The following is a 27,362-nucleotide window of genomic DNA, read 5'->3' as shown; positions in this document are numbered from 1 at the left end:
CGTCCCATGTTATTTACGACACCCAGGCACCTTTCTAGTCTCGATTTTAGGATTAGATATTATCCATCAAGTTTTGAAATAAAATATTAAAACTGTTCACCGGAAAATTATCGCACCGTCTTTTTTGTCGCAGTTTCACGATCAGTATACTTTCGCGCAGTTTTGAAGTGAAGAAAATATTCACAATCGCGAAACAGTTCTTCCCACGAATATTGCGAAAATTAAACTGCCTTGAAAATTTTGTGGCTAATCAAGTTTTCGAGAGCTAGACATTGAGTCAAGAGAATTGCGTTAATATTATGATGTGAAAATTAATCTAGAGTGTCAGAAATATTGAGCTAGGATAGTATCCATTTCTTTCTACAATGTCCTTTGTATGTAGAACAACGTAGATTATACATAAACAATCTTCCGGATACTGGTGAAGATCGAATAACTATTGATTTTATTTGGTAGCGCAATACTTGATAACACCAGCAATGCTGACAACTTTAAAACAATACAACATTTTATTCAGCTCTCAAATCGATTCTGTTTAGACAGATCTAAATACCTTTGGCATGTTTCTTATTTTTATTTATTAACGTTTTACTCCAAATTATGAATATTTTTCCCTTTTGTGATTGGGCCTACTGTTGTAATTTTAAGGTTAAAGCAAGTCATCAGATTCTGTACACTAAAATGTCGTCATTTGTTCAAAAAATTATTGTGCGTTATATTCCATGTATGGAGAAGACCATCTGAGTTAGAATAACTGGTGTCGAATTCATATTTGTTTATTTGCAAGTAAAATATGTTTAAACTGAACTAATCCATATAGAAGTTATGGGGAAATTGAAAATGAGACTCACTTTAGGCACTTAGTTATAGCCGCTGATAATAATTGATTAAATATTTAGCTTAACATAGATACACAGTATATATGTAAGCCAATAAATTCTTACAAGTTCCGTATGTGGTTGTTATACATACATATGTTAGATAAGAAAATTTTTGACCTTTGGAATATGGACTTGTCATCACGTAAGTCAATCTCTCTCTCTCTCTCTCTCGTTCGCACGATGTTTGATTTCTGAATTATTCGTGCACATACTTGTAAGCTGTGTACAATAAAACTCGAATTTAATTTTATGTGTATACATGTACATATTTCCTTTGTTCCTTTCCCTGCTGTAAATTAAAAAAAAACCCTAAAAAGCAAAAGATCCCTAAACATCGACAAAAAATATACCGAAGCATCAAATAAGATGGACAATTCAGAGACATCATATTCCAAGATTATTGCTAAAAACGGGAAAAAACTCGGGATAAAGAGACAGTGTACACATATGATACAATGTAGCTAACAGCATAAATTACACATAAAAATGTCGGGACTATATGTCCTGACTTAGGGCATAACAAGATCGAATTTGTTAGGTTCGTGCACCTCAACTCTGGCAAATACAATTACATGGCTGGATCCAGACTCTGAAAAGGAGAGGTACCAGCCGGGGTTCAAAAGATAAAGGGCTAGGACATTATTTGTCGTTCTTTTTTGCCAATTTTACACAAGAAAATGAAATGACAAATTTTCGAGTAAATAACGAGGATGCCAAACCCCCGCACCCCATTTGGATCTGAATTATATCTACTTCTGATTACTTTTTGTTACAGCATTGCTAGCTTTGTCTGTAGTCTGCTTATTTGCCATCGGATCTCATGGTAAGTATATAAAGTCATCAACAGTTCCTAGTCTTTTGACCCCCACTCCAAGAAATTACAAAAAAAAATTTAAAAAAATTCACATATTTTTTAATACTGATTTGGCGATGGGCTGAAATTTTCATACCCGTGTGGTTGTTGTCTCTTTGATATATTCACCATACATATTCTCGTTATGATATTTAATCAATTACATGTAAATTGACTCAATAATCAAATTTGAGCAAATGCATCATCGCATGACCTTTATAAAAATAGTAAGCACTCACAGAGATCACCAAAAGGTCTTCAATAAGTGAAAACACACCTTCAAGTAAGCTCAAAAAGGCTGTGACAACAAAAGTGATAAAACCCACGCAACAGAACAATGACACTGCTTCAAAATAAATTGAAATGTCAAGAGGGTAGTGTTACTTGCTGCTTGAAGACTAATCTTGTTCTACATTTGTGTCATAGGTTTGACATGTTTTAACTGCCTCAATATCAGACACCCTAGATTTTGTAACCATGTCCAGACCTGCAGCAGCGGACAGGTATCAATATATATAGTGGTAACAGTATTGCATTGTATATAAAAAAATGGAAGGTATAAAAATATAGTGCGTTTTCTTTTTGTTTTTTACCACTAATGTATTGTCAAAAAAAATGAACAATGACTTATAAAATAGAGCAAACATAACACTATAAGATGTCAAATTTTTTGTTAAGAAAATTTAGCATTATAACATAAAAATGTTCCACTGAAAAGGTTGGTTTGATGAGTGCAAAACGAAAGTGAAAGTAAAGAAAATGGCTATTTATAGTTCAAGACTGTTTTCTGTCCGATCTTGGTGGACTTGCACTACTTTTTTTGCGGGAAATTAATTTTTCATATGTCCTTATAAATGGTACATAAGTAAAAGTTTTATTGAATTAATTTACATATTTAAAAAAAAAAATCATAAAAATATGCACCTCACTATAGAAGTCTATGAAACTATTAATGCAATACTGAGACCTAGTACACTTAAAAGTATTGGAGGTAAACAAACCTGTTGGGAAACTAGAAAGTCCGTGTTTGTTAACTCATTTTTTTCTTTTGAGAATTTTTATTTCTAATTTATATCCTCCGTGCTCGCTAAAACAGTAAAACTCGGTACACAAAAACCTCAATATACAGAAACCCACCGACAAAAAAAATCAGTTGAACGTAATTGAAACATACAGGGGGTTCAGATGCTGCACTGTAAAGACTTATAAAGTATAGGTAATGCCATATGCTGTTTTTCGACTACTCTCAGAGAAACTATTCCCATAGGCGGATCAAGGGTGGGGAGGGGGGCACATTCCATTTGTCAATTTGTAAAAATGAAAATAACGTATTTAAGTGTGTAAATACGTTCAATAAAATGTGCTTATCAAGGATTTTTTATGGGGGAGCATTCTTAGGGATCACCCCGTAGGTGATTCCCTCGATTCGCCACTGGGTCGTCTTGTGAAACCTACCGTGCTCGCATTGAGAGTGAAAGGTCATGGGTTCGATCTTGACCAAGTCCCACCAAAGAATTTAAAATCGGCAACCACTGCTTCTCCATACATCAAGTATGCAGCATAAAGGCAAATATAGAGTGTCGATCGACTGCTTGGCTCAGAGTCAGAATACTGTGCCCGAGTTAAGTGACATGCCTGTAAATATGTACATCAAATAAACTTAAATATAACATGCGCATATTTAGTGTGGTCTCTTTGGGGTAGGCTGAAAATATTTGTGTTACACGTATAACTTTTAGCCCAAACATTTAACGTGAGGACCGTTCAACAAAAAATGTTTTTTTTATATTACGTATTCTATTAAAAAGGAAATGCCATGTATCTGCGATTACTTATTATAGTTTAATCCATTCTCCTCCGCAGACCAATTTACTACATATCACTCCGCTAGCTTAAATCTTGCGCAAACGATTGATTTTATCATTTAAAAAAAATGCCAGCCGCTATTTGAAATGTAACGGATGTACGATTTGTGTTTGGTTTACTTTTTTCTTCTATCCAGGAATCAATGAAAAATGATTTTTTAAACCGATTGTTTATATTTTCAGTCATGTGGAATAGAAAAGGTAGTGTTTCCTTCCGGTGAAATGACATTCAACGTAGGATGTTTCCGACAAAAGGTAAATAGTACTGAGTAACTAGATTTGCATTACCATATCAACAAATCACTAACAGCAAAAAGTGAAAAATCCAGAAAGGAGGTCCTGGGATTTGAATCCTTTTTTGATTGAAAGAAAACTTTGAATTTGGGCAATGAATTTATTTTAGAAAATGAAAGCGACTGGAACTCCCTTGTTACAAAATCCTTTATTTGACCCCCATAACTTGATTCGCCTCTGGTACGTATTCTCAGTCAACCGAAAAGAAGAATTTTAATCATTTTATTTTGTGCAGCTTACATGTCTTGATGTAACTACTGTATACAAATCGGTACAAAAAAAAATTTGACATCTCATGAAATATATTTTAGGGAGATTCTATAACTTTTTTTTCAAAAAGTTGTGGGATCTTCCAGAAAATGTCGGTCACGCTTAGATCAATCATTTCTTTTAATCATTTTGCCTAGAAATAGAAAATAGGTTTCCTTTTCCACCTTTATAATACATTTTGATCATTTGTCATGGAGCCTAAAAATATTTGATCAAACAATGTAGCAAATTAGCAATTACGAAAAACTGCAATTAAAAAACATCAACATCCACAACAACCAAAACAAATAAACAAAAAAATTACAAAAAACAAAAACAAATAAAAAACAAAAACAATTCTAGAAGACAAAGATCTATTTTTATAGCACGACCAGGTTTACGCGCGATCAGAACCGCCCGACTTTCTCGTTACACACAAAAAAAAACCTCGGAGGCACTGGGCGAAAGAATCTGCGTCCAGAATTTTTACCGATCCAATGCTAAATTTTTGTTTAAATTGGTTGAATTTTTTATTTTACCATTACTTGGCTTTAACTCCTCGCCAAAACACTTGACAAGAGTTATTGTTCTTTGTTTCTGGTGCTATGTGGATAGAACTAATTTGATTTAATTGCGTGTAACCACAAATCTGGCATTTTTCTTCATCCGAGGTTATTTTTAAGTGTAGCGGAAATTACCGCATTGTTCTGGTTGGATTACGCGTTGACATAACTTGAAATAAAGTAATACTTTTGGACCAGGTGCACCGGTAGCTTACCCTACCGGTGCACCTGGTCTATGCTCCCAGTTTTTAATGGAATCCGAGTTGCTCATTTGCTTTTGTTACTTTGTATGTATGATTTTAGTTACTTTATGTTCTTTGTTGTGTATGTTTGTTTTCCATGTCTGGTCTTTGTCTCTGAATTACATTCTTTTGATTACCACTATAACCTTGGTTCCCTTGATTACTCTTTGCAGACTTGTTATGACAATGCCACAGATACACCACATACAACGTGTCGACACTGCTGTAGTTCGGACCTTTGTAACATGGCAGGATGTGGAGAACATGGTAAACTTAGAATTATGGAGAGTCAAAAAGAGGACTCAAGTTACAAAGGCTCTACATTTATTTTGACTTTAATGGTTTCAAGGGAGGTGTTCCGATCGAGATATTTAAAAAAGGGCTTTGAGGATACTTATTTTTGCCTAAACTGTTGACATTATTCACAAAATATTCCGACAGGGTGCATTTTAGACGCTGATCTTCAAACATTTTTCCTTAGTTTTAAGTTAAATACAGTTTCCAGTTTCCTAAAACAAATTAAATTGAATTCATTTCTAATTTGAAATTCATTTTTTATAAGAAAGAAAGTTAGAAGAATATGAAAAAGACACTGATTTTTTTATCGGTTTCATCCCACAGCTTAGTTTCTTGTCTATGTGAATAGCTGATAAAGTTGTATTACGCTGTGTCTAAACACACTTATATTTTTGTATACTGATATTGGCATAGGGGCTGAAGTATCCTAATCATACCCATCTCAATGGATGGGTGGTGAATTGGAATCATTTCATTTAAAACCGCCCGTCAGTCATTCTGTCTGTTAGTCCAAATTTCCGTCATATCGACTCCCAATGAATAGATTAATTTCAAGTTTGGTATGTGGCTTTATTCGGATGGGCATACCTCGTAAACTATTTTGGATAATACCCGACATCAGTATCTTGTACGAATGTGAGTTTACCTAGCACAACAGCGCGCGCAATTGACTATTGCTCAAATTGAGTATGTATATTAGGGATACGCTTTCCGTTCAGCCTTTTTTCAAAAACAATTTTAAAAATTGTCATTCACATACATTTTAGGCCTTGGTGACGCAAGGGGGCCAATTTGTTACGACTGTCGCGGCATTTTGACAAGTGACGAATGCAGAACAATATCTGTGTGTGAGGAAAATCAGGTGAGAAAAAACTGCTATACATGTACTGTAGGTATTTAGTATAAGTGTTTGTAAGAATCAGGCAAAATGGGAAAAATCATAAACATGCATGTCAAAACCCCATTGATCAGACAATGCAATATCACTCAAGGATACTTTGAAAAGCAGAGGACGCTTACCCTACCGGTGCACCTGGTCCATGCTCCCAGATTTTAGTGGAGTTCGAGTTGCTCATTTACTTTTGTTACTTTGTATGTATGATTTTAGTTACTTTATGTTCTTTGTTGTGTATGTCTGGTCTTTGTCCCTGGATTACATTATTTTGATTACCGCCATAACCCTTGTTCCCTTGATTACTCTTTCTCTATTTGATAAGACTATAATTTGATCTCTCCATCACTGGCTTTACTCAGAAATATCTCAATAGAATGTTAGAAAAATGAGGTTTTGACAGAGTTATCTGCTCCCTTGGAATGTACAGTGCATTTCAATGGTCCAGCATGATATAGAACATCTTGTCTGTCTTCCTTGATTCTGATGGTGAAAATAGTTAAATTACACTATCAAAGTGATGCCGGTTTTTTTCATGCCATGTTTCACCTAATGCTTGATTCTTTCAGGGACTGACACTGACTGCTTATTGTTGTAACGGAATCAAAATTTTGCGACAAACCAAGGGGTCGGTTGTTCAAAAGATTTATCCGCCGTACAAAAGTTATCCTTTGGATAAGTCTAGAGCAATCAATACAATTATCCAGTGAATAAATTTTATCCGGCGGACAGTTAACTGGGCCCAGGAGATGGCTCTTTGCGTTCGAATTACACTACACGTGTGTGTACCGTAGTTTGGATTTAAAACAAAATACAATGGTATTCTGAATTTCCTGTTAAGCAAGATCTTAAATTTAACTGGCAATTTCTATGGTAACACTTAACTACGTTGTACATGTACATGTTTATCCAAGCTCGAGCGGTACTCATGGATACCTGTAATATAACTCCAAAAAGAAATGTCCAGCGTTTTCAGTACGCAAAATCGATCTAAAGGTGATAGCGTAATGAGGAAAAAAAAAAAAAAGAAAAATTAGAAAAAAAACACTTGATCTCTATACATATACAAAACAAATGTGGTATATTAAACAATTTGCCCCTTATAGACTTTAAAAGTATATGTTCGTGTATATCATGTAATTGACAGGCCTGTTATAGTGAAGACCAATTCATTGCTGGTGAAAAGTTTTCTACATTTAGTTGTCAGCACAAAAATGTGAGTAAAGGTACATGCGTAAATTGGTTTCATAGGCACAGCATATAGTCGTTATGAAAAACATGGGGTCAAAATATTTATAAATTGGAGGGGGTAGAATGGTTCCGATCCAAAAAAATATATGAAAAATGGGTTTTACAGGCTCAAATTTTGTTCATTTTTTCAAAGGTTTGCGAAAAAAAATACAAATTTTCCGGGGAGGGGAGTCAACCATTGATCCCATAGATATGCCATCGGTAAGAAAAACATGTTAGAAACTGTTCGTTTGTAGGTTACTTTGTCTTTTATTTCTGATTCGGCAGTTAATGTATTAGAGTTACTCCCGTTTCTTAATTTGTATACCATTATCCTATGCTTTTAAAAATACTATATCACTCATATCAACCAAACGCTCTATAAATTTTATGGACTGTTAGAGAATCATATATGAACAAATTAATCAAAGGATCGTAGACTATTAATAATTTGGCAGTTATTTTGCAGAGAGACATAGACTTTCGTTGCTCATTTTGCTTTCTACTTGTATTTAAAAAAAATATTTGTTTCTGATCCCCTTTTAAATGTTTATCTGAAGACATAACATATATGATAAGTGATTATCATATTTGAGAATATGGTTCCATTTGTGTAGTTCTGTTTGAAGTTCACAGATAACTCGGTCGAGCTTAGTTCAGTTTTGTATTAAATACGCTTCCCTTTTTCTTAGACAATAACAAACAATATGACCTTAATAAGTTCAATATCAATCAATATTTCGAAATCTACTTATAGGTATGTGATGCTGTGACAAATGGATTAATTATCATAGGCAGAAGAAGTATTGATATTAGAAAAAGGAGCACAATTTGTACCCATTGTTGTGAAAACAACTTATGCAACATAGCTTGTCGAAAATCTGAACAAACAGAGAGTGGTGCAACATTAACAGTGACCATGGAAACAACTCCAGTTGTTACACAACCAGGTATAACTACTTTTTAAAAACAAACATACATGTACAATCATCAGACTCGGATCAACACATTTAAAAAAAAGGGGGAGCCTGGGTATCATTGAATCATTGGTTAATCTTGGACACCAAAATTCATGAAATTAATTAACGAATAGTTCAAACAGAAACGGCGTAAAATTACTAGCCCCTGGATCCGCATATAAAGGGATGGGTTAATTACTGTTTTGTTAAATAAATATTTTGGGATCGCAAAAACGCGTTTTAAATCCCAGTGTGTTTTCATTCAATTCCATATCGAGGGACTTTAATGTCTTTCCCTTGGTTATTCATTTTTTTTTCTATTGTTGAAGTGTATGATTGTGTCACGTGGTTAGCTTTGTGCAATTTCAGCTGTTCCGCCTTTCTAATGACGAACACATTGAACTTGCACAGATTCTGATGCAAACAAAAATGAATTTAATAGAAATTCCGTTCACAGTGACATCATGCAGATTAACGGCCGCTACACGTGTGCCCCACGAAAACGAGGATCTTTTTTTTTTTGTTGATTCATTTAGTTGTTTTGCAGTTTCTTTTCTCAGAGACTGTACTGATATAAGTAAAAGTGGTGTGTATCATATCTATCCGAAGGGGGAGCCGGGATACGAGGTCTACTGCGATATGGCAACAGACAGGGGTGGATGGACGGTAAGGACTGGGTTGTCCATTTTCTACACTTCAGTCGGTTCGGGACATTTTAAATAGAAAGCAACAAAAACATACAATACATTCCATTTTTCACTAGTACAAAAATATCCGACCCATAATGAAGTCATCGGTTACAAAAAAAGACATTTGTGAATTTTTGAACAACGTTAACAAAGTGTTCTTGCATAAATACTTAGTCTAGTGTAATTGTTGAATTCATCGTAGTTTGTGAACCAGTTGTTCTCGCAAAATACTACTACATGTAGGTACTGCATTTCATAATCTTCATGTATGATATACATAAAATGTGGTACGGAATACAGGGCGGATCCAAACTCTTTAAAAAAGAGGTTGCCAGCCGAGGTTTCTACGAAAAAAAAATGAGGATGCTTAGACATTATTCACTAATCCGCTGCGCCCTCCCCTGGATCCACCACTGGAATAAGGTTTTCCACTCTCTATATTCCTATTTTCCCCCATTTAATCAAACTTCCGTCCCTAGATTGTAAAGGCACAATAAAAGCATGTCCATTTTACTCCCATTTCCTGACTTATTAACTCCCACTCCATAGTCCAGCATTCTTATGGTATATACATTTATTGATCTTTTCAAGGAAAGGATGGGCCAGTCTGTTTTTTTTTCGTCAAAAACTTCTTATGTACAAGGATTTAAAGGGACTGCTGGAATCAAAATGAACTTTCGCTTATGCTTAAAGAGGTAGACCTAGGGTAAAGGACACAACTCTAACAAGTCATTGGTACGTTTGTATTCAGTATTTTACATCAATCTCTTGTAAACTTCAAAGTAATTTGGACTAATTTCATTCTGTTTAAAATGAAAGCTTGATAGGCTTTGGTGAAACTGTGAATATAATACAAACATATCACTGATTTCAAGAGCTATTTCCCTTACCCTAGGTCTACCTCCTTAAGCCACAATTTCCATCGAAAATACCTGTATTAAATCAGGTTCATTGTGGTTGTTTCCAACTTTCCGTCCTTTTTTTTTTGCCTCGATATTGTCACTTGTTAAACAGAGGTTAAGTTAAGGAAGTTAATTTTGCTATTATTACCCTTTGTATATAATAGAATCTGCAATTCTCTGCTTCATCGATCATGAGTTGGAGATACATGACTATATCAAATCAAGTAGTTTTTAAGCCGCTCGTTTTGTTAGCGACTTACTGCACTCGTAATTTTAGTACTGTTTACATTCGCATATGATTAGCATAATTATATATTACTACACCATATTTTACTGCTGATCCGTGCCGAAAACCGTCAATTCTAGTTTTATACGAGATTAAAATATACCTCTTTAACTTAAATTTCATCCGCAAGTTTTCTACGTGTATTTTTTTGCTCGTGTGAGAACGGAAAGTTTACATTAAAAGATCAAATGATCGGTTAACGTTAAACTTAATGTAGTATTAATCAGTCTCCGATTTAGAGATAGGGGCTCGTTACAATGGAGTATATAGGTCGTTGCCAGTTGTTTAATCTGGTTCCAAATCTGCATCCATGGTCTATATCTTAAGCGACCCAAAGATCGCTAAAAATTTGAGAGAAACTTGTGTATGAAAACATTACCCGCACTTCCTGGTAACCAGTTGTTTTCACTGAGAAACATTCGGGTCATTACGGTTGTTAAAGAGTAATTATATCAAGGGAACCAAGATTCTAGCGGAAGTCACCCGATTTTAGAGCATATCGCATTCGTACCATTTCGGATGTTGAAAGCAAGCCAAAATCAGTGGTATAGAATATTTGACGATTAGCAACTTTGAAGACTTCACTCTTTGAGTTTTGTTTGTTTCCCTAATTCTCGTTAAATTAATCTGCAGTCGACCAACAACTAGTTGATAAAAAATTTGAATTTGCATTATTTTTTTTACAACTTTGTGCATGATTATAGGTTTTCCAACGCCGTTTTGACGGTTCTGTTGCATTTAAAGATCGGCTATGGAACGAATATAAAAATGGCTTTGGTGATGTTCACGGAGAACACTGGCTGGGTATGTACATAAGATAAAGCACATTTGAGGTTAAAAATGCGCACTTGTAATGCTTTTATATAATACACGAACATAGTAAAACAATATGTGAGCGACGGCGCAATAGTGATACCCCCGAATTTTCGACAAGCAGGAAGTAGGTTTCGTATGAGTAAAAAAACGCATACTCATATGAGTACAAAAACACATACTTTTGATTTAAAGAAGCTTAGAATTTTGTCAGTTATAAAAAAATGTGTTATGGAATGACGGGCACAGGTAAAAAGTATATTGACACCCCTCTCATACAGAGCAGGAATATAAATATCGTGAGAATTTCCACACGCACCACCTAAAAATTTTATTGGTTGATCTGTAAATAGAATAGCGGGGAACCTGAAAAGGGGAGACTCAGTTCAAGTCATCGTGCAAAGGTAATATACCAAATATCTTAACATTCCCTCCAATAGAAACTGAGATACGTCCACCATGCACCATCTAAAAATTTAATCAGTTGATCACTAAACAAGAATTTGATTATTGGGGAACTGAAAAGGGGAAATATGGTTGAAGTCAACACAGCAATATACCAAACAAACATCTAAGCATTGAATTTCCCTCCAATAGAAGATGCGAAATCTGTTACCAAAAAAAAAAAATGTGTTAAAGAATAACGGGACATCGATAAGCAGTATACCCCTTTTCTACGGAACGGTAGAAAAGGGATATACATAAAAATGCTATAGACACACACAAGTAGTCAAGAACGTCACTCTAGAACACTTTAATGACCTTTTTCTATTGTAAATGTGCACTCGAGCGGAAGATCTGTGACGATCAGTTTTCAACATCGCGGGCATCTAGTTGTGCAATGTGATGACTATTGATCGTCATATGATCTAGTCTGACCTTTTGATGACAGCTTGTCTAAGACTAAGTGACTGAGAGATGGTGCGGATTAAAATTGACCAGAGGATAGTGGGAACCATGAGTGATCAGGAGAGAAGGGGGCTGAAGTGGACCTTGCGGGAACGGAAAGTGGACGGGGGACCAATAAAGGGAGCATGGGACCCTTGACCTAAAAAGGCGACCCTTAAATGTTGGGAGGAAACGACCCCCAATGCTATCCTCATTAAGTGTCCTAACTAGTGTCATTATGTAGTATACTATAAACAAGTAAGTTAAAAAAGGGGGAGAGGTATTATGACTTGTCTTTCTTTTTGTATATTGCTTTTTTTTAATTTTTACATTTTCATTACCGTTAATTGGTTTTTAATTATTTTTGTTAATTATTTGTAATTTTATTGTCATTGTCTAATAATTGATTGGACGCTTTGAATAGATTTTAAATTTTGATTTGAATTTCTTTGTGTCCAATGGAGTGTGTAACTTGAATATTTGTCTCACGGATTAGACAGATGTTTGAAACTCCTTATTTTATTGGTGATTTCAATAGCCCATGTATTGATTTTTAACCGTTTTTATTGAGCTTTATGAATACATTACAGGTGTCAAAACGTGTTGTGCAATGTTTACCTCTTGGACATTAATTTTTATCGTTGTTTTAACTATTTTTGTTTAATTATGTTTAACATATTTTTGTACTTAGTTTGAATAATTAATGTTACTATTTTAACTAACGTATAAAAATTATACTGAAAATTGTAAGGTTTACAATTGATGTTTACATTTGGAACGTTAATAGCTTTTGAATGGTGTATTGCCTTTCATTGTTATAGTCGAACATTTCATCACCTATCACAGATACACTCAACCTTATCATCGGGTTCATCCGTAGTATAGGGCTCTAGTGGGTAAATTCCTTTTTTCATATTTTCAATGTTTACATGTCGCGTGTACTTGAGTTGACCCGTTAATAAACTTCGGAATTTTATTTTTCTCTCCATAATTTCATTCTAGGTTTGTTTCCTTCGTCCGTTTTTTGTTTAAGTATTGTATGATGGTTTTTTTATAAGGAAATTGAACTTTTTACTGCTATTGTATGTTTCCAAGTTACTTACACTCAAACTTTGACCCTTGTTATGAGGCTGTGATAGTAAACATGTTTGTTATGCTGACGGTTTAAATAGGTTTTATCGGTTTTGAGTTACCCAGTTTTGTAAGGAGGTCTTTCTATAGTAAAGTTCTATTAAACAAAAGATTTTTTTCTTTTATATTTTATTTACAATTCATATTCATTGTTCCATTCGTCAGGGTGTCGTCTGTTTTTCAAATCCGGGTCCTGCTCAATTGTCTGTTCCATAAAGTGTTCCTCTTCCCTATTAAATAACACTTCACGATCCTATCTTTTTATGATTCCGCTGTAGTATGAGGCTTCTTGCCGTCCGAGTATCATTGACGTTGTTTTCACTCTATAATATCTTCACTTCCTTTTGTTCCTCGGTTAACATGATTTTTTGTGGTGTTCATTGTACATTCCATTTAGCTTCTGCTATTTTTGATGAAACATCTTCTCACTATATAAGGTTCTGGCCTCGTAGATCAATATAATTCATCTAGTTGAACTTTTGCAACTCTCTTGATTTATTGGGGTTTTTTTTATACAAGAATGCATTATACTCCGCTCGGGTTTCCACTTGTATTTCATATTCTGACGTTGTAAGTTTTTAATACATCCATACGATCTTTGTTCCGAAATCCCCTCTATACAGTTCCATTTATAGGTGTTACATCTGTTTTCTGGTCGACATTTTTCTGTCCTCCAGTTGGTCTACTACAAGGTCTTTTTGGGGCCTCACTTTCTTTTGTCAGTTCATTTCTTGGTTTGCATTGTGCCCTTTCTGTCGTCCATTGCACATGTATGGCATCACGACTGGTGACCTCTTCTAAATGAATCCTTCGACAGGGTACTATCTTGTAAATCGTTATTGCTCCGAGTGCGTTCATCTCCTTTGCGAGTCGGCCAAGAAGTGACCATATATCTTTTTTTCATCTCTGTTTATACTTTTTCTCGTCCAAGAACACATCCTGAATTTCTCAATCTCAAGTTGTCGGGAGTGCCCTGTTTCATGTAGATCAATAAATATCCGTGGTGTCTGGGGTGGCATACTCGTACAATTTCATAAAGTAGTTTGTCTTTTTGGGAAACATTTGTTGGGCCTTGGTCATGGCCTGTGATACGTCTGTGATTTTTAAACAGAACCAGGTAATGGGCATTCAGACTGATGGTTCTGTGATACTTGCTTTCGTTGAACAGATTCTGAACCAGCAACATGACACTTATATATTTATGGTGAGAATATTTCGCGAAGAGATTCAGTGACCGAATTCATCATATCGTCTAGAACAAGCAAGCGTCTCTCTCTGGGATTCAATGTGTCAAGGTCAGGGAATCCTTGTACAAAGTCAACATCCTCCATAAATCGTCTGGATCACGTTATAGCACCACCTAGATAATAGAAAACAACCACACCAAAGATAAGGGTTAGAGTTTGGGTCAAGGGTAATAATCAGGGTTAGGACAAACGCTTGATCAATAGAGAAACAAACAGAACAAGGATTAAGGTCAGAATTAGGGTCAAGTGTTAGGATAAGTGTTTGAACAATAAAACAACAAACAGAACCAGGGTTAAAATTAAGGTAAGATTCAGGGAGTAAGGGTAAGGATTAGTGTTTATACAACAGAAAAACATACATAACAAGGATTAAGGTTAGGGTAAGAGTCAGGGATAGGGTTAGGGTAAGCCTTGGGGTAAGTTAACAGAATAGAAAATAGGCAGTACATGATACGGAATAGACCCAAAAACGCATTATACATAGTCACATGACTTAGGGTTAGGGTTGAGGAGGTGTAAGAGTTTACATACAAAAGACAAGTCTAATGAAAGTTAGGGTTTGCTACTGAAAAGGTGTCAGAACAAAAGAAAGGACTAGACCTGAAAAACAAATTAAAAAAATGTCAGTGTCTGAGTTAGATATTATGTTGGGGTATGGTTATGGTAAAGGTGGTGTCGAGTAAACACAGAAAAGACTAAAGAGAGTTAGTTTTAACGCTAGGATAAATGTCACAGTGATGGTAATATGTCACGGGTAAGGGTAAAATTTAGTGGTAAAGTATTCGTCTTGGATAGTTAGATCCAGGTTAAGGTTTTCATCTTGATTACAGATAAATCTATAGTTTTGGTCTAGGGTTAGGTCCTTGGTTATAATTAAGGGTAGGGTTCGAAGCAGGTCTTAGTATTTGTCCAGGGGGGTTGTCTAGGGTTAGGGTTAGGTTTAGGTTAGGTCTCGGTTAAAGTCAAATCAAGATTTAAATCTTGTACTAAGTTTTTGTCTTGATGGTCTAGGGTGAGGTCGTTAATTAGAGTTAGATCTAGATTTAGTTATGTGGTTATGGTACGTTGCGGGTGCTTGTTTCGCTGTAGGGTTAGTGTTCGGAATAGAGTTAAAGACTTAAGGAGAAAACAAAACTGTCATGATAAAATCAGAGCTAAGGTTATGGTTAGAATTTCAGACAGATCTACGGTAAAGTCTTCATCTTGATCACGGTTAAATCTATAGTTTAGTCTGGGGTTAGGTCTACGGTTATGATTAAGTATATTTTTGGGACCAGGTCTTAGTATTTGTCTAGAGGTAGTGTTAGGTCTACAATATAGGTTAAAGTTAGATCAAAAGTTAGGTCTTTTGTTAGGTTATGGTCTTGTGGTCGATGGTGATGTCTTTGATGAAAGTTAAATTTAGGGTTAGTTATTGGGCTGGGGTAATATACAGGTACTTGTTTCAGTTCCGGGTTATGTTTAGGGCTAGTGTTTGGAATATAGTAAAAGAGTTTGCGTTAAGGTGAAAGAAAATGTCATGATAAAATTAGAACTATGACTAGGGTTAGAGTTTCAAATAAAGTTTAGTGTAAAGAAATTTGTTAGTGCGAAGGAAACAAACCAAGAATGAAATTATGGAGAGAAAAATAAAATTCCGTAGTTCAATGGTTAACTAACGGCTCAAATCAAGTACACGCGACATGTAAACATTGAAAATATGAAAAAAAAGGAATTTACCCACTAGAGCCCCATACTACGGATGCACCCGATGATAAGGTTGAGTGTATCAGTGATAGGTGATAAAATGTTCGACTACAAAAATGAAAGGCAATATACCATTCAAAAGCTATTAACGTTCCAAATGTAAACATCAATTGTAAACCTTACAATTTTCAGTATAATCTTAATACGTTATTTAAAATAGTAACATTAATTATTCAAACTAAATACAAAAAAAAAGATGTTTAACATAATTAAACAAAAATAGTTAAAACAACGATAAAATTTAATGTCCGAGAGATAAACATTGCACAACACGTTTTGACACCTGTAATGTATTCATAAAGCTCAATAAAAACGGTTAAAAATGAAAAAAAAAAAAACATGGGCTATTGAAATCACCAGTAAAATGGGAAGTTTCAAACATCTGTCTAATCCGTGAGACAACTGTTCAAGTTGCACAAACCATTGGACACAAAGAAAATCAAATCAAAATTTAAAATCTATTCAAAGCGTCCAATCAATTATTAGACAATGACAATGAAATTACAAATAATTAACAAAAATAATTAAAAACCAATTAACGGTAATGAAAATGTAAAAATTTAAAAAAAACAATATACAAAAAGAAAGACAAGACATAATACCTCCCCCCCTTTTTTTAACTTACTTGTTTATAGTAAACTACATAATGACACTAATTAGGACACTTAATAACGATACCAAAGGAGGTCGTTTCCTCCCAACATTTAAGGGTCTCCTTTCTAGGTCAAGGGCCCAATGTTCCTTTATTGGTCCTCTATCCACTTTCGGTTCCCGCAAGGTTCATTTCCGGTCATACCTAAGGTCAATTTTGGTCCCCACTATCTCCCTGTCACTTAGTCTTAGACAAGCTGTCATCAAAAGGTCGAACTAGATCATATGACGATCAATACTAGATCATTAGTCATCACATTGCACAACCAGGTGTTCGCTATGTTGAAAACTGATTCTCATAGATCTTCCGCTCGAGTGCACATTTACAATAGAAAAAATGTCATTAAAGTGATTAAGAGTGATGTCATTGACTACTCACACACACACGCGTGCGCGCATACGGTACCAATGTATTTATACGCATACGGCACTAATATAAATACATACGTGTATAAACAAAACCGTCGAACAAAAAATTCACGTCGCTTTAGTTTCACATCGAATCTTACGATATTGTTACACATAATATATAAAGCTTCTGTCAAATTATTTACTTGTCTTGATAAGTGTAGTTACAGAGAAAGGTGCAGTCGGGTCGGACAAATACCATTGTCTATATATGATCATGTATCTTCTAGGAAGCTGGGGTATGAAAAGTCATTACTTTTTTATGTACAGGCAATGAGAAGGTCCATGAGATAACAAACAGTGGACGTTATGAACTTAGGGTTGAACTAACAGACTGGAACAACCAAACGGTGTATGCAGTGTATAGACCATTTACCATTGGAAACGAGACATCGAAATACCGCATGTCAATAGGGAATTACATTGGAACCGCAGGTAAATGAGGCATCAAAGTACCGCTTGTCGATAGGCAATTACACTGGCATTATAGGGAAATGATACATAAAAGTGCTATCAGTCGATAGGTTGTATACTAATGTGATCTGTTTATAGGCAATACGTTGATACTTCCGGTAAAAGAGATACAAGAATCTTCTGTCGATAGGCAATTGTTTGTTGCTTAAGGTAAAGAAGACATCGAAGTACCTTCTGTGGATAGGTAATACATTGATGCTACAGATAAACGAGACTTCGAAGTACCTTCTGTCGATAGGAAATACACTGCATGATACTACAGGTAAACGAGACATCAAGGTAAGGTCTATCATAGGTAATACATTGATGCTGCATGTATACGAGAAATCGTAGTAGCATCTGTCACAGATAATAAAAAAAAACGAGACTTCGAAGTACCTTCTGTGGATAGGTAATACGTTGATGCTGCAGGTAAACAAGACACTGAAGTACCTTCTGTCGATAGGTAGTACGCTGATGCTACAGATAAGTGACACGTCGAAGTACATTCTGTCGATAGGTAATACATTTTGCTATAGGTAAACGAGACATCCGAGTACCTTCTATCAATAGGTAATACATTGATGCTACAGGTAATCGACACATCAAAGAACCCTCTGTCGATAGGTAATACTTGTATGCTACAGAATAGCGATACACCGAAGTGGCTTTCGTACTGTCTGGAGATGGGAACTACTCTGGCTTTTTATGCTTGGAAGACTGCTTCTGCATTTCACCAAAGGTAAAGTACTGGACATTTAAGTGGTTTATCAATGTGTGACTACACTGGCACAATGAGAAGGCGAGGAGTACTGATAAACATGAAGTAAGCACCTACTGTTTAAGACATCTGCCTTATTATTACAGGTAGTCCAGTGCGTGAAATACCATCTTTAGTAATTAGAAAAGTACACTGGAGATAACAAAAATCGCTGGTTATATCTGGTGTTTTTATCAGTTGAAATTTTGAAATGTCTACCACATTGTTTAAGAAGCACATCAGTCTAACATCGGGCTGTTTAGAAGCATTGCAACATCCCATAAAAAATCTATAAATTTCTGAAGCAACATTAAAATAATCGATTTTTAAAACATCTGTACGTGTATTATATAATGGAAAATCGTTTCCTTGTCGTTTTTAATCACAAACAGTAAATCACGAGTTACAATTATATAGGAGTTAAAATCAATGTAAGATTGACAAGTAAAACTAGCTCAAGAAAACATGAACTTTGAAAGCTGCAATCTTAGAGCTAATTAAAAAAACTGAAAGAATCAGCTGAAGTGTGATGTTAAGACAATGAAACATAAAGAATTTACAGTAAATAATGTGTTCAAAGTAAATGAAGTCTTTTAAGAAAAAGCAAATGATAAGTGCATTGGAATTTGAAATTAAAAAAAACTAGATAAAGTGATATCCCCGCATGTGGTTTTGAGTAAAACTCAGCATAGCTGAACGAAACTTAAACTCAATCTGTAACTAATAATGACAGACTCGCATACCAAAAACCAGTCAAATATCTTCAAGCATTTACCAAAAAAAACCAAAAAAAAACAAAAAACAAAAAACAAAAAAAAAAGCGAAAAACTATTATTTCAATACAATTTTTAAAGTGCAGGGTCCATTATTTTGGCAAAACTCAGCGTAGAAGAATGAAACTTATACTCGATTTGTAACTAATCATGACAGACTCGCATACAAAAAATCAGTTCAATATCTTCAAGGGTTTACAAAAAAGTGCGGACAACTGTTATTTCCATGGAATTTTTTTAAGTCCAGGGCCCATAATTTTGGTAAAGCTCAGCGCAGCGGAACGAAACTTTAACTCGATCTGCAACTAATCATGAAATACTCACATACGACAAATCAGTTCAAGAATTTTCAACAAAAGTGCGAAAACCTTATGGGACGGACAGAATTACGCACGGAATTACAGACGGACGGAAGTACGGACGGACGGACAGGGGTAAAACAATATGCCCCCAACTTATCGTTGCGGGGGCATAAACAAAACACTGAAGTAGCACAAATCGTCAATATCACTAGCAGTAAACACTATTCTTCATACAGGTGACAGCTTGAGGGACAGTGATCAACAGATGTTTACTACAATCGACAACCAAAACGATGGACGTCCGAAAGAAGCAAACTGTGCGGGACAACAATACGGACGAGGCGCATGGTGGTTTTCACATGCATGTGGAAATTCACAGCTAAACGCTTTTCATGCATCTAGCCCCAGTGGAATTGAAACAAATAAAGGGATAGTTTGGTTTGATTTTAAAGGATGGGACTACTCATTGAAGGCTACGAAAATGATGATCAGACGTTATTAGAATTTTTCTCCCTATGTGTTTTTTTTTATGTAAAGAAACGCTAAACACTCGTACAAACGTTTAAACTTGCGTCTCCTTTATAGGTTTGTCAGCATATAGATATCATCGATTGACCGGAATCGGGGTAACTTTCTCTAAGCCCTTATTTCTAAAGGGATCTAGTCACTGATACATCCAGCCTTATTTCGGGGCCATGGCACTTAGTAGTTCAATTTATTCATTTTTAATTGAATTAAAAATTCCTTGATACACGGACACAAGATAAATGCTCGTTTCAGGTCCCTCATTCTTAAACGGTTCAAATCTTAATGCCCCCCCCCCAAAAAAAAAAAAAAAAAAAAAAAACAAAAAAAACAAAACAAAACAAAACAAAACAAAACCAAACACAAAAAAACAAAAACAAAACAAAAACAAATAACAAAAACAAAACAAAACAAAAAACAAAAAGTTTGACATATGACGAATAAAATACTGTCGAACTCGTATGCTTTTACTGGAGTTAGAGTTAAAAGCTTGTTTTTGATCCTTAATTCCAAATCGATTCCGACCGTAACCCCTGAATTCAATACCAACATTCCTTTTGTGGTTTAGAATTATGTTATAAATGTTCAAATTGTCGCATAAAACTAAGTGTACGGACGACGACAGTGCCATATCATTATACCACCGTATTTTTTTGTGGTGGTATACAAATGCACCTTTGAAATGAAACTGTTATTGAAGGTTACGGGAGTTGAAACTCACCCCTTTATTGAAAATTTCGGGATTTTGAACCCACATCTTTATCAAATGTTTTGCTGATTTTGTGCAAAATATGGTGAAATTAGCAGTTTACAGTTTGGAACCACCCCTTCTAAATTTCCAGATCGCCCCACTGTCTTGATCCGCCCCTGGAAAATGTTACAGCATATTACAGGTACATACTTTTAGCATGTAATAGCTATAGGCTAATGAAATATTGTGCATGATGGAATTTAACCATTCATGAACTTTTCGTATCACTGTAGACAAACGAGGTCATAGCCAATATTACTTTTTTACTTTTTTTCAAAAGGCGTGGGTTTATAGGTGGGAGTAAAAAAATCTAAATTTGATTCTTGGAATTGAATTGCTTGCAGTGGCGGATCCAGAGTTTTAGGTAAAGGGGGGGGGGAACAAAAAAATCTTTACAGGATCACCGGTAATGATCACAAAGTGATCCGAATTTGCTGGGGGGTTTGGGGCATGCTCCCCCAAGAAAATTTAGAAATATTAAACCTCAAATCCTGCATTCTGGGAGTATTTTAAACAATTTTTAAAAATTGCAATTATCTAAGGGGGGGAAGCAAGTCCCCTGGATCCGCCACTGGCTTGTTACTATGGTTTCAAATCTTCCAAATGATTTCTTCATAACTTGTTGCAGGAAGAGAAACATATTGAGGCAAGAAACCAATAAACTACATGTGTGCACTAAAATTCAACCTGTCTGAAAAAAATTACAGGTCTCACTAGATGTATATACCTTCTATCAAATAGAGTGAAGTAAACTCGGAAATTTATACAAGGAGTGTTTCATATGCACGTATACTAAAAGAGTATCCTAAATTTTGAAGGATATGATGATTATTTTTACTATATGTCCTAGTGAATCATAATCAAGGAAAAACCCCCTTTTTATATGAGATTAGGTATGTCTTTCTGACAAAATATATGAAAAGGTCTACATTTGTTTCAACATTAAAATATACAAAAAATAGGGTGAATAGGGTGGGGCAACAAAATCCTCGTTAAACCCTTACAAAGTAGTATTGGAGTGCACCCCCAGTAAATGATATACTGTCCCTCCCGATTTTAAGTGTATTCGGAAACGAACAAAACTATAACAAGAGGCTCCCAGGAGCCTGAATCGCTCACCTTGTTGAATTTTGTCTTTCAATGGCAATGAATTTAACAAGTTGTCCGACAATTTTGACTCAAGAAGACTTTGGTAGGACTTATAATAAGGATCATTTCAGCAATTGTTTGTTTGTTTGTTTGTTGGGGTTTAACGCCCGAGCATCAATATTTCAGCCATATTCAGGCAATGAACATGAAAGGGATGATAAAATGAACATGAAACGATGAATGAAAAAGGGATGGGACATAAGGATAATGTGGTCGACAAATTTTGATTGCCACAAGATAAAAGGGGGGAATGGGTAGGGTTGGGTAATTTAGCCTCCAGTGGCGGAGCGCAAAGGTTCCTATTCCTATCGAATACCACAGCAGGGTTCTTTAAAGTGCGAGGAACGTGGCATCTTTCCCAACACGGTGCACCGCTATGGTTTGCGGTCAGGTTTTCCGTATTATAGCCTGACAACCCCAGCATGTAACATGCCAGTGGTACCCCATTCCACCACCTGGGGCACACATCCCAGTTGCTCTGTGGGCAGGGCGCCTAACCCCCGGCTAGGTTTCTGAGCACTGTTTAGTCGCCTTTTACGACAAGCTTAGCGCTGCTGCTGGCCTATTCTTTTGACACTCGGACTTGCACGGGGCTTTTCAGCAATTGAAAGTTTCTATCATAATCAAGATATTGGATGAAAACTTTTAAAAAAAAACCTGTCATTTTTCCCCTTTCAAGGGCAATAACTCTTACAAGAAGTCATCTGACAACTTTTGTAGTACTAATAATAATGTTCATTTCACCTATTGAAAGAATTGGCTAAATCTAACGGCGTTGGAGATATATGCGAAAAACTACTGACTGACCTCTATGTTCTATTTTTAGTAACAGTGGCCATGTTTTTCAACAGATCAAAAATCCCCACATCAGTTCTAAGCAGGATACCCCTAGGAAAATTCGTACCATGCTTGGTTTTAATTGGTAAAGTAGTGTCAGAGGAGAAGGTTTTTGAAAGAAATAACATTGAAATTAGCAAAAAAAAAAAAGAAAAACATTGAAAAGGGGCAACAACTCTAACATGGCTTAACGGATTAAAAAGAAAATGTGACTGATCTCATCATTCTGAACATTTTTATCCGTATCAGAATTTAGCTAAACCTAACACTTTTGGAGATATATGTGAAAAACTACTGACCCCTATGTTCTATTTTTAGTAACAACTGCCGTGTTTTTTGACGAATCAAAAATCCCCACACCAGTTCTATGCAGGATACCTATAGTATAGTATCAGAGGAGAAGAGTTTTGAAAAATTGTTTACGACGATGGACGCCAAGTGATGGCAATAGCTCACGTGGCCTTTGGCAAGGTGCGCTAAAAAAGGATTAAATTTTGAGCAAGATAAAAAAGAGAATATCCCTGCTTAAAATCGAGTTCCCTTAAATTTTAATTACTTTCCGTATAAGTCTTCCAACAGTAATTATATTCCTTCATGGTGGTCAAGCTTTCTTTAAATTTTCATCAAAATCACTTGAATGGTTTAGGATGTGCACTTGTAAAACCCTCAAGTTGGATTATCTCCCTTGAGTCATCTGACAGTAATTATATTCCTTTAGGCACATATGATGCTCAAACTTCCTATAAAATTTCATCAAAATCCCCTTAACAGTTAAGGAGTTGGCTTACAAGTTTAAGCATGTAAAACCCTGAAGTTGGAATATGTGTTCTGACAGTAAGTATATTCCTCCATGCACATCTACATATGATGCCCAACATTCATATCAAATTTCATCAAAATCTCTTGAGTGGTTTAAGAGGTGTTGGGCTTACAAGAAATGTGGACAGACAGACAGAGTGATTCATTTACATGTATATCCCATGCTTTGTTTGCAGGGGGTATATAAGAAAAATATAAAAATAAACCAAGTGATACCCTGCCAGGTGATAGTGAAAGGGGGGATTTCAAAATGTTCAAAACTTGAAAACTGGATTTTGGATGTGGTTGAAAATTGAACTGAACCTAATTTTTATGGTACAAATTAAATGTGCAATGTTTAAAAACAATTCACTAATTCATTCTAAAGTAATCATCTGGAAGTGCTTGGGAAAAGACAGGCAGACATGTAACTTTTTGGAGGGTACTACATAATACCTCACCACTTAATAAGAATGAAAGATGCTAGCTTAGGTTAGAATACACAAACACTACTGAAAATGTTCTTAAGTCCCTTTTAGTGCATGCAGACCAGCAGTGGTGTAATAAATCCACTAAAAAGCAGGTTAATGTACCAAATTCTACACGGGTGCAGCTTGATACGATTACAAAGGGACTCTCCACCTTGATCAGCCACTGGGTTGTTGTCTTAACCTCCAAAATCATTACCAAACTTTCTATTGTGGTATACATGTAGAATCATATAAAATTATTGCAACAAAACCAAGTGCATATAAATAACCACATTCATGGTGAAGACAAGAGCAATGATAGTGCCAGTGTATTATATAACCAATATTTTTTTTTTTTGGAGGGGGGGGGGTTCTGTATGTATCAATTAAATAAGAATAAACATTTCAAACTACATTTTAATATAAAATATGTATGGACAGAGTATAATGAATTTATAATGGATTTCTAGAATAATATATTATGTATGAATATCACAATTAAAAATGTATACAAAAAACAAACAGGTAGACAACAACAAAATTATGCTTCAATGAAGTGATCATACAAAATATTATATGTAAAACTGCCTTAAACAAGAAAACTATACACAACAAAGGAATAAAACATATATTCTTACACTGGATCATTTGTTAAACAATATTTTTATATTCAAGATATTTAAATCTTCTAATTTAAATGGCGAGGCTCACTGAGCATATTAAAATAAAAAAAGAATTACTGAGAGTGTAGAAAATGTACCAGTAGTTTGTAACAGAATGAGGTATTTTTCTGATGCTTTTTTAACTTTATGACAACATCAAAATAAGTTGTGCTTTTTGTGCAAACCAAGAAATTAGAACCAAACATCTGCCAAGAAATAAATAGTCCATAGAAGGGAGGGTAGACAGGGGGATGGAGATATGCAGGTAGAGGGGTTGGGGAACAGAAAGTGAAAAATATGGGAAGTGGGGATTATAATTGAGAATCATAACTGGGGTAAAATAAAACAGGCTGTGAAGTGATGGGGGAGGTAAGCTGGGATGAAGTACCCCCTGTCCCTCATAGAAAGTAGAATAATCTTTCTCACACAGGTCAAGAGATGTGAATTGAGAAATACTTTTAGAGATACATTTTTGACACAAAAAAATAATAACTATGACATTCTGATATGTAAAAGAAGCTTTGACAGTATTCACCAATACAGGTTCTAATTTCTATAGCCGTATAGGGGCATAGCAGACAGTGCACCAGCTACCAAACTAGTATTTCCGTAGGTATAGTATATCACCTTTAGCAAGCCATCTGACTGGCAGTACCAGTACCAATACCAATTCAATATCTAATTCTACGTTGTATACAGAAATTATGCTCATTGTAACATTTTGGTTCTAAAGAACCTAATAGTCTGATTAATAAAAGTAACAATTTTTTTAAATCCTTAGTAGACAGATACAGCATTACAATTAATAAGAAAGTATTGAATACATACATGACAATAATTGCAAATATTTTTTTAAAATTTTTGTTAGTGAAGCAAATATATTGAAACAAGTATGCAAATAGTCATATACAGAAATAAAAGAAACTAGAGGCTCAAGAGAGCCTGTATCGCTCACCTGGTTATCCATTTGCTTATTTGAAAAACTTGAGGAATGAGATAAGCTACGTTAAAATCAACTAAATTGTCAAATGCATTAAATGCTTTTCATAGCATTTTCATGACCTGCACCAGAATTTTGCTAAAGGCAACAATTTTTGAATTTTTTTTCAAAAACCTGTCTTATGACCCCTTAGTTCCATTTTTAGTATAGGCAGCCATATCTATTCAAGGATTAAAAATCACAACAATCATTTTGAGCACAATACACTAAAGAACTATTATGCTTATTTTCATTCAATGATCTTAAATGGTTTTAGAGAGGAAGATTTTCAAAGTTGTACATGTGAAAAAATAAACAACAAAAAAACTGTTTCAGGGGTTGTAACTCCTACATTAGTCAATGAATGATTTTGAAAATTTCTACATAGGTCCTTCTCATGATGCTTAACAATTTTACCCATGCCAGAAGTTTGGCAAAGGCAACGTTTTTGAGTTATTTGCAAAAAACTGCTATGTTCTATTTTTAGTAACATCGGCCATGTTTTTTCATGAATCAACAATCCCAAAGGTCAATTTGTGTGGGATACTTAAGGAACATATATGTCAACTGTCATTGAATTCTGTGCAGTGGATTTTGAAAAGAAGATTTTCAAAGTTGCACATGCAAAAAAAACTGTTTCAGGGGCTGTAACTCCTACATGAGTTGACCAATCGTTTTGAAAATTTTAGCATAGGTCCGTCTCATGATGCTGAATTAATTATCTTGCCAGAAATTTGCTAAAGGCAATGGTTTTTGAGTTATTGGCAAAAAACTGCCATCTGACCCCCTATGTTCTATTTTTAGTAATGGCAGCCATGTTTTTTCATGAATCAACAATCCCAATGGTCATTTTGTGTGGGATACCCTAAGGAACATAATGCCAACTTTCATTGAATTCTGTGCAATGGATTTTGAGAAGATTTTCAAAGTTGCACATGCGAAAAATGCAAAAAAAAACTGTTTCAGGGGCCATAACTCCTACATCAGTTGACCAATCGTTTTGAAAATTTTGGCAGAGGTCCATTTCATGATGCTGAACAATATTAATCCGTGAGAAATTTGCTGAAGGCAATGCTTTTTGAGTTATTTGCAAAAAAACTGACCCCTATGTTCTATTTTTAGTAACAGCAGCCATGTTTTTTCATGGATCATAAATCCCAACAGTCATTTTGTGCAGAACACCCCAAAGAACAAGCATGCCAAGTTTAAAACCTGTCAGTCCAGTAGTTTCAGAGGAGAAGATTTTTTAAAATTTGTCCACAACGACGACGACGGACGCCAAGTGATGGCATAAGCTCACTTGGCCTTTAGCTAGGTGAGCTAATAAAATGTGATCACCAACATTTTGCCATAATTTCTTTTTTGAAAATAGTGATATTTTTCTCATTTGACATCACAGATGGATCCAAAGATGGGGGAAATCACAATTTCTGTAGATTTATAGGGACATAGTGTCAGTGACATTCTATATTTATATTGATGCGAGAATAGAATGGCCCAAAATCATTCTGTCCAAAGTGATCATATGACTCAAGCATGATATGATCGTCATATGTAGCTGAGTATGGATTCAACACTAGTCTAAAATGAGGAAATCATTCAGGGATTTGGTTAAGATAGGCTTCACTTCAATCTGTATACAAAGAATATAAATTGCTTGTTCTTTATCTAACATTCTACAAAATACAGGAAGGTTTGATCAATTTGTACTGAGTTATTCTACCTCTTAAAGAACCCCACTTATAAACATATAAGTGTAGCCCTTGAAGGAAAGTCTTCTGAGGAGGAGCTTAAAGGATAAGAATCTATAGATGAAC

The 27,362-nt window shown here is 35.2% G+C and overlaps 1 protein-coding gene across 1 annotated transcript; it reads left to right on the top strand.

Annotated features, from left to right (window-relative positions):
* The first annotated feature begins 929 nt into the window (after positions 1-929).
* LOC148605688 (uncharacterized) lies at positions 930-19,889 on the top strand. The gene is made up of 12 exons (XM_088550155.1): positions 930-1,023; positions 1,657-1,704; positions 2,161-2,237; positions 3,783-3,854; positions 5,121-5,214; positions 6,012-6,106; positions 7,284-7,352; positions 8,124-8,316; positions 8,873-8,991; positions 10,907-11,006; positions 17,357-17,521; positions 19,611-19,889. Exons 1-12 carry the CDS (start codon positions 954-956, stop codon positions 19,874-19,876), a joined length of 1,368 nt encoding a protein of 455 aa, XP_088406281.1. The 5' UTR covers positions 930-953; the 3' UTR covers positions 19,877-19,889.
* The last annotated feature ends 7,473 nt before the right edge of the window (positions 19,890-27,362 follow it).

This window comes from Perna viridis, chromosome 10 (assembly GCF_037379345.1).
Source record: "Perna viridis isolate PV_CMFRI_1.1 ecotype Kerala chromosome 10, ASM3737934v1, whole genome shotgun sequence".
NCBI classification, from domain to species: Eukaryota; Metazoa; Mollusca; class Bivalvia; order Mytilida; family Mytilidae; genus Perna; species Perna viridis.
This window is presented reverse-complemented; position numbering and strand designations above follow the sequence as displayed.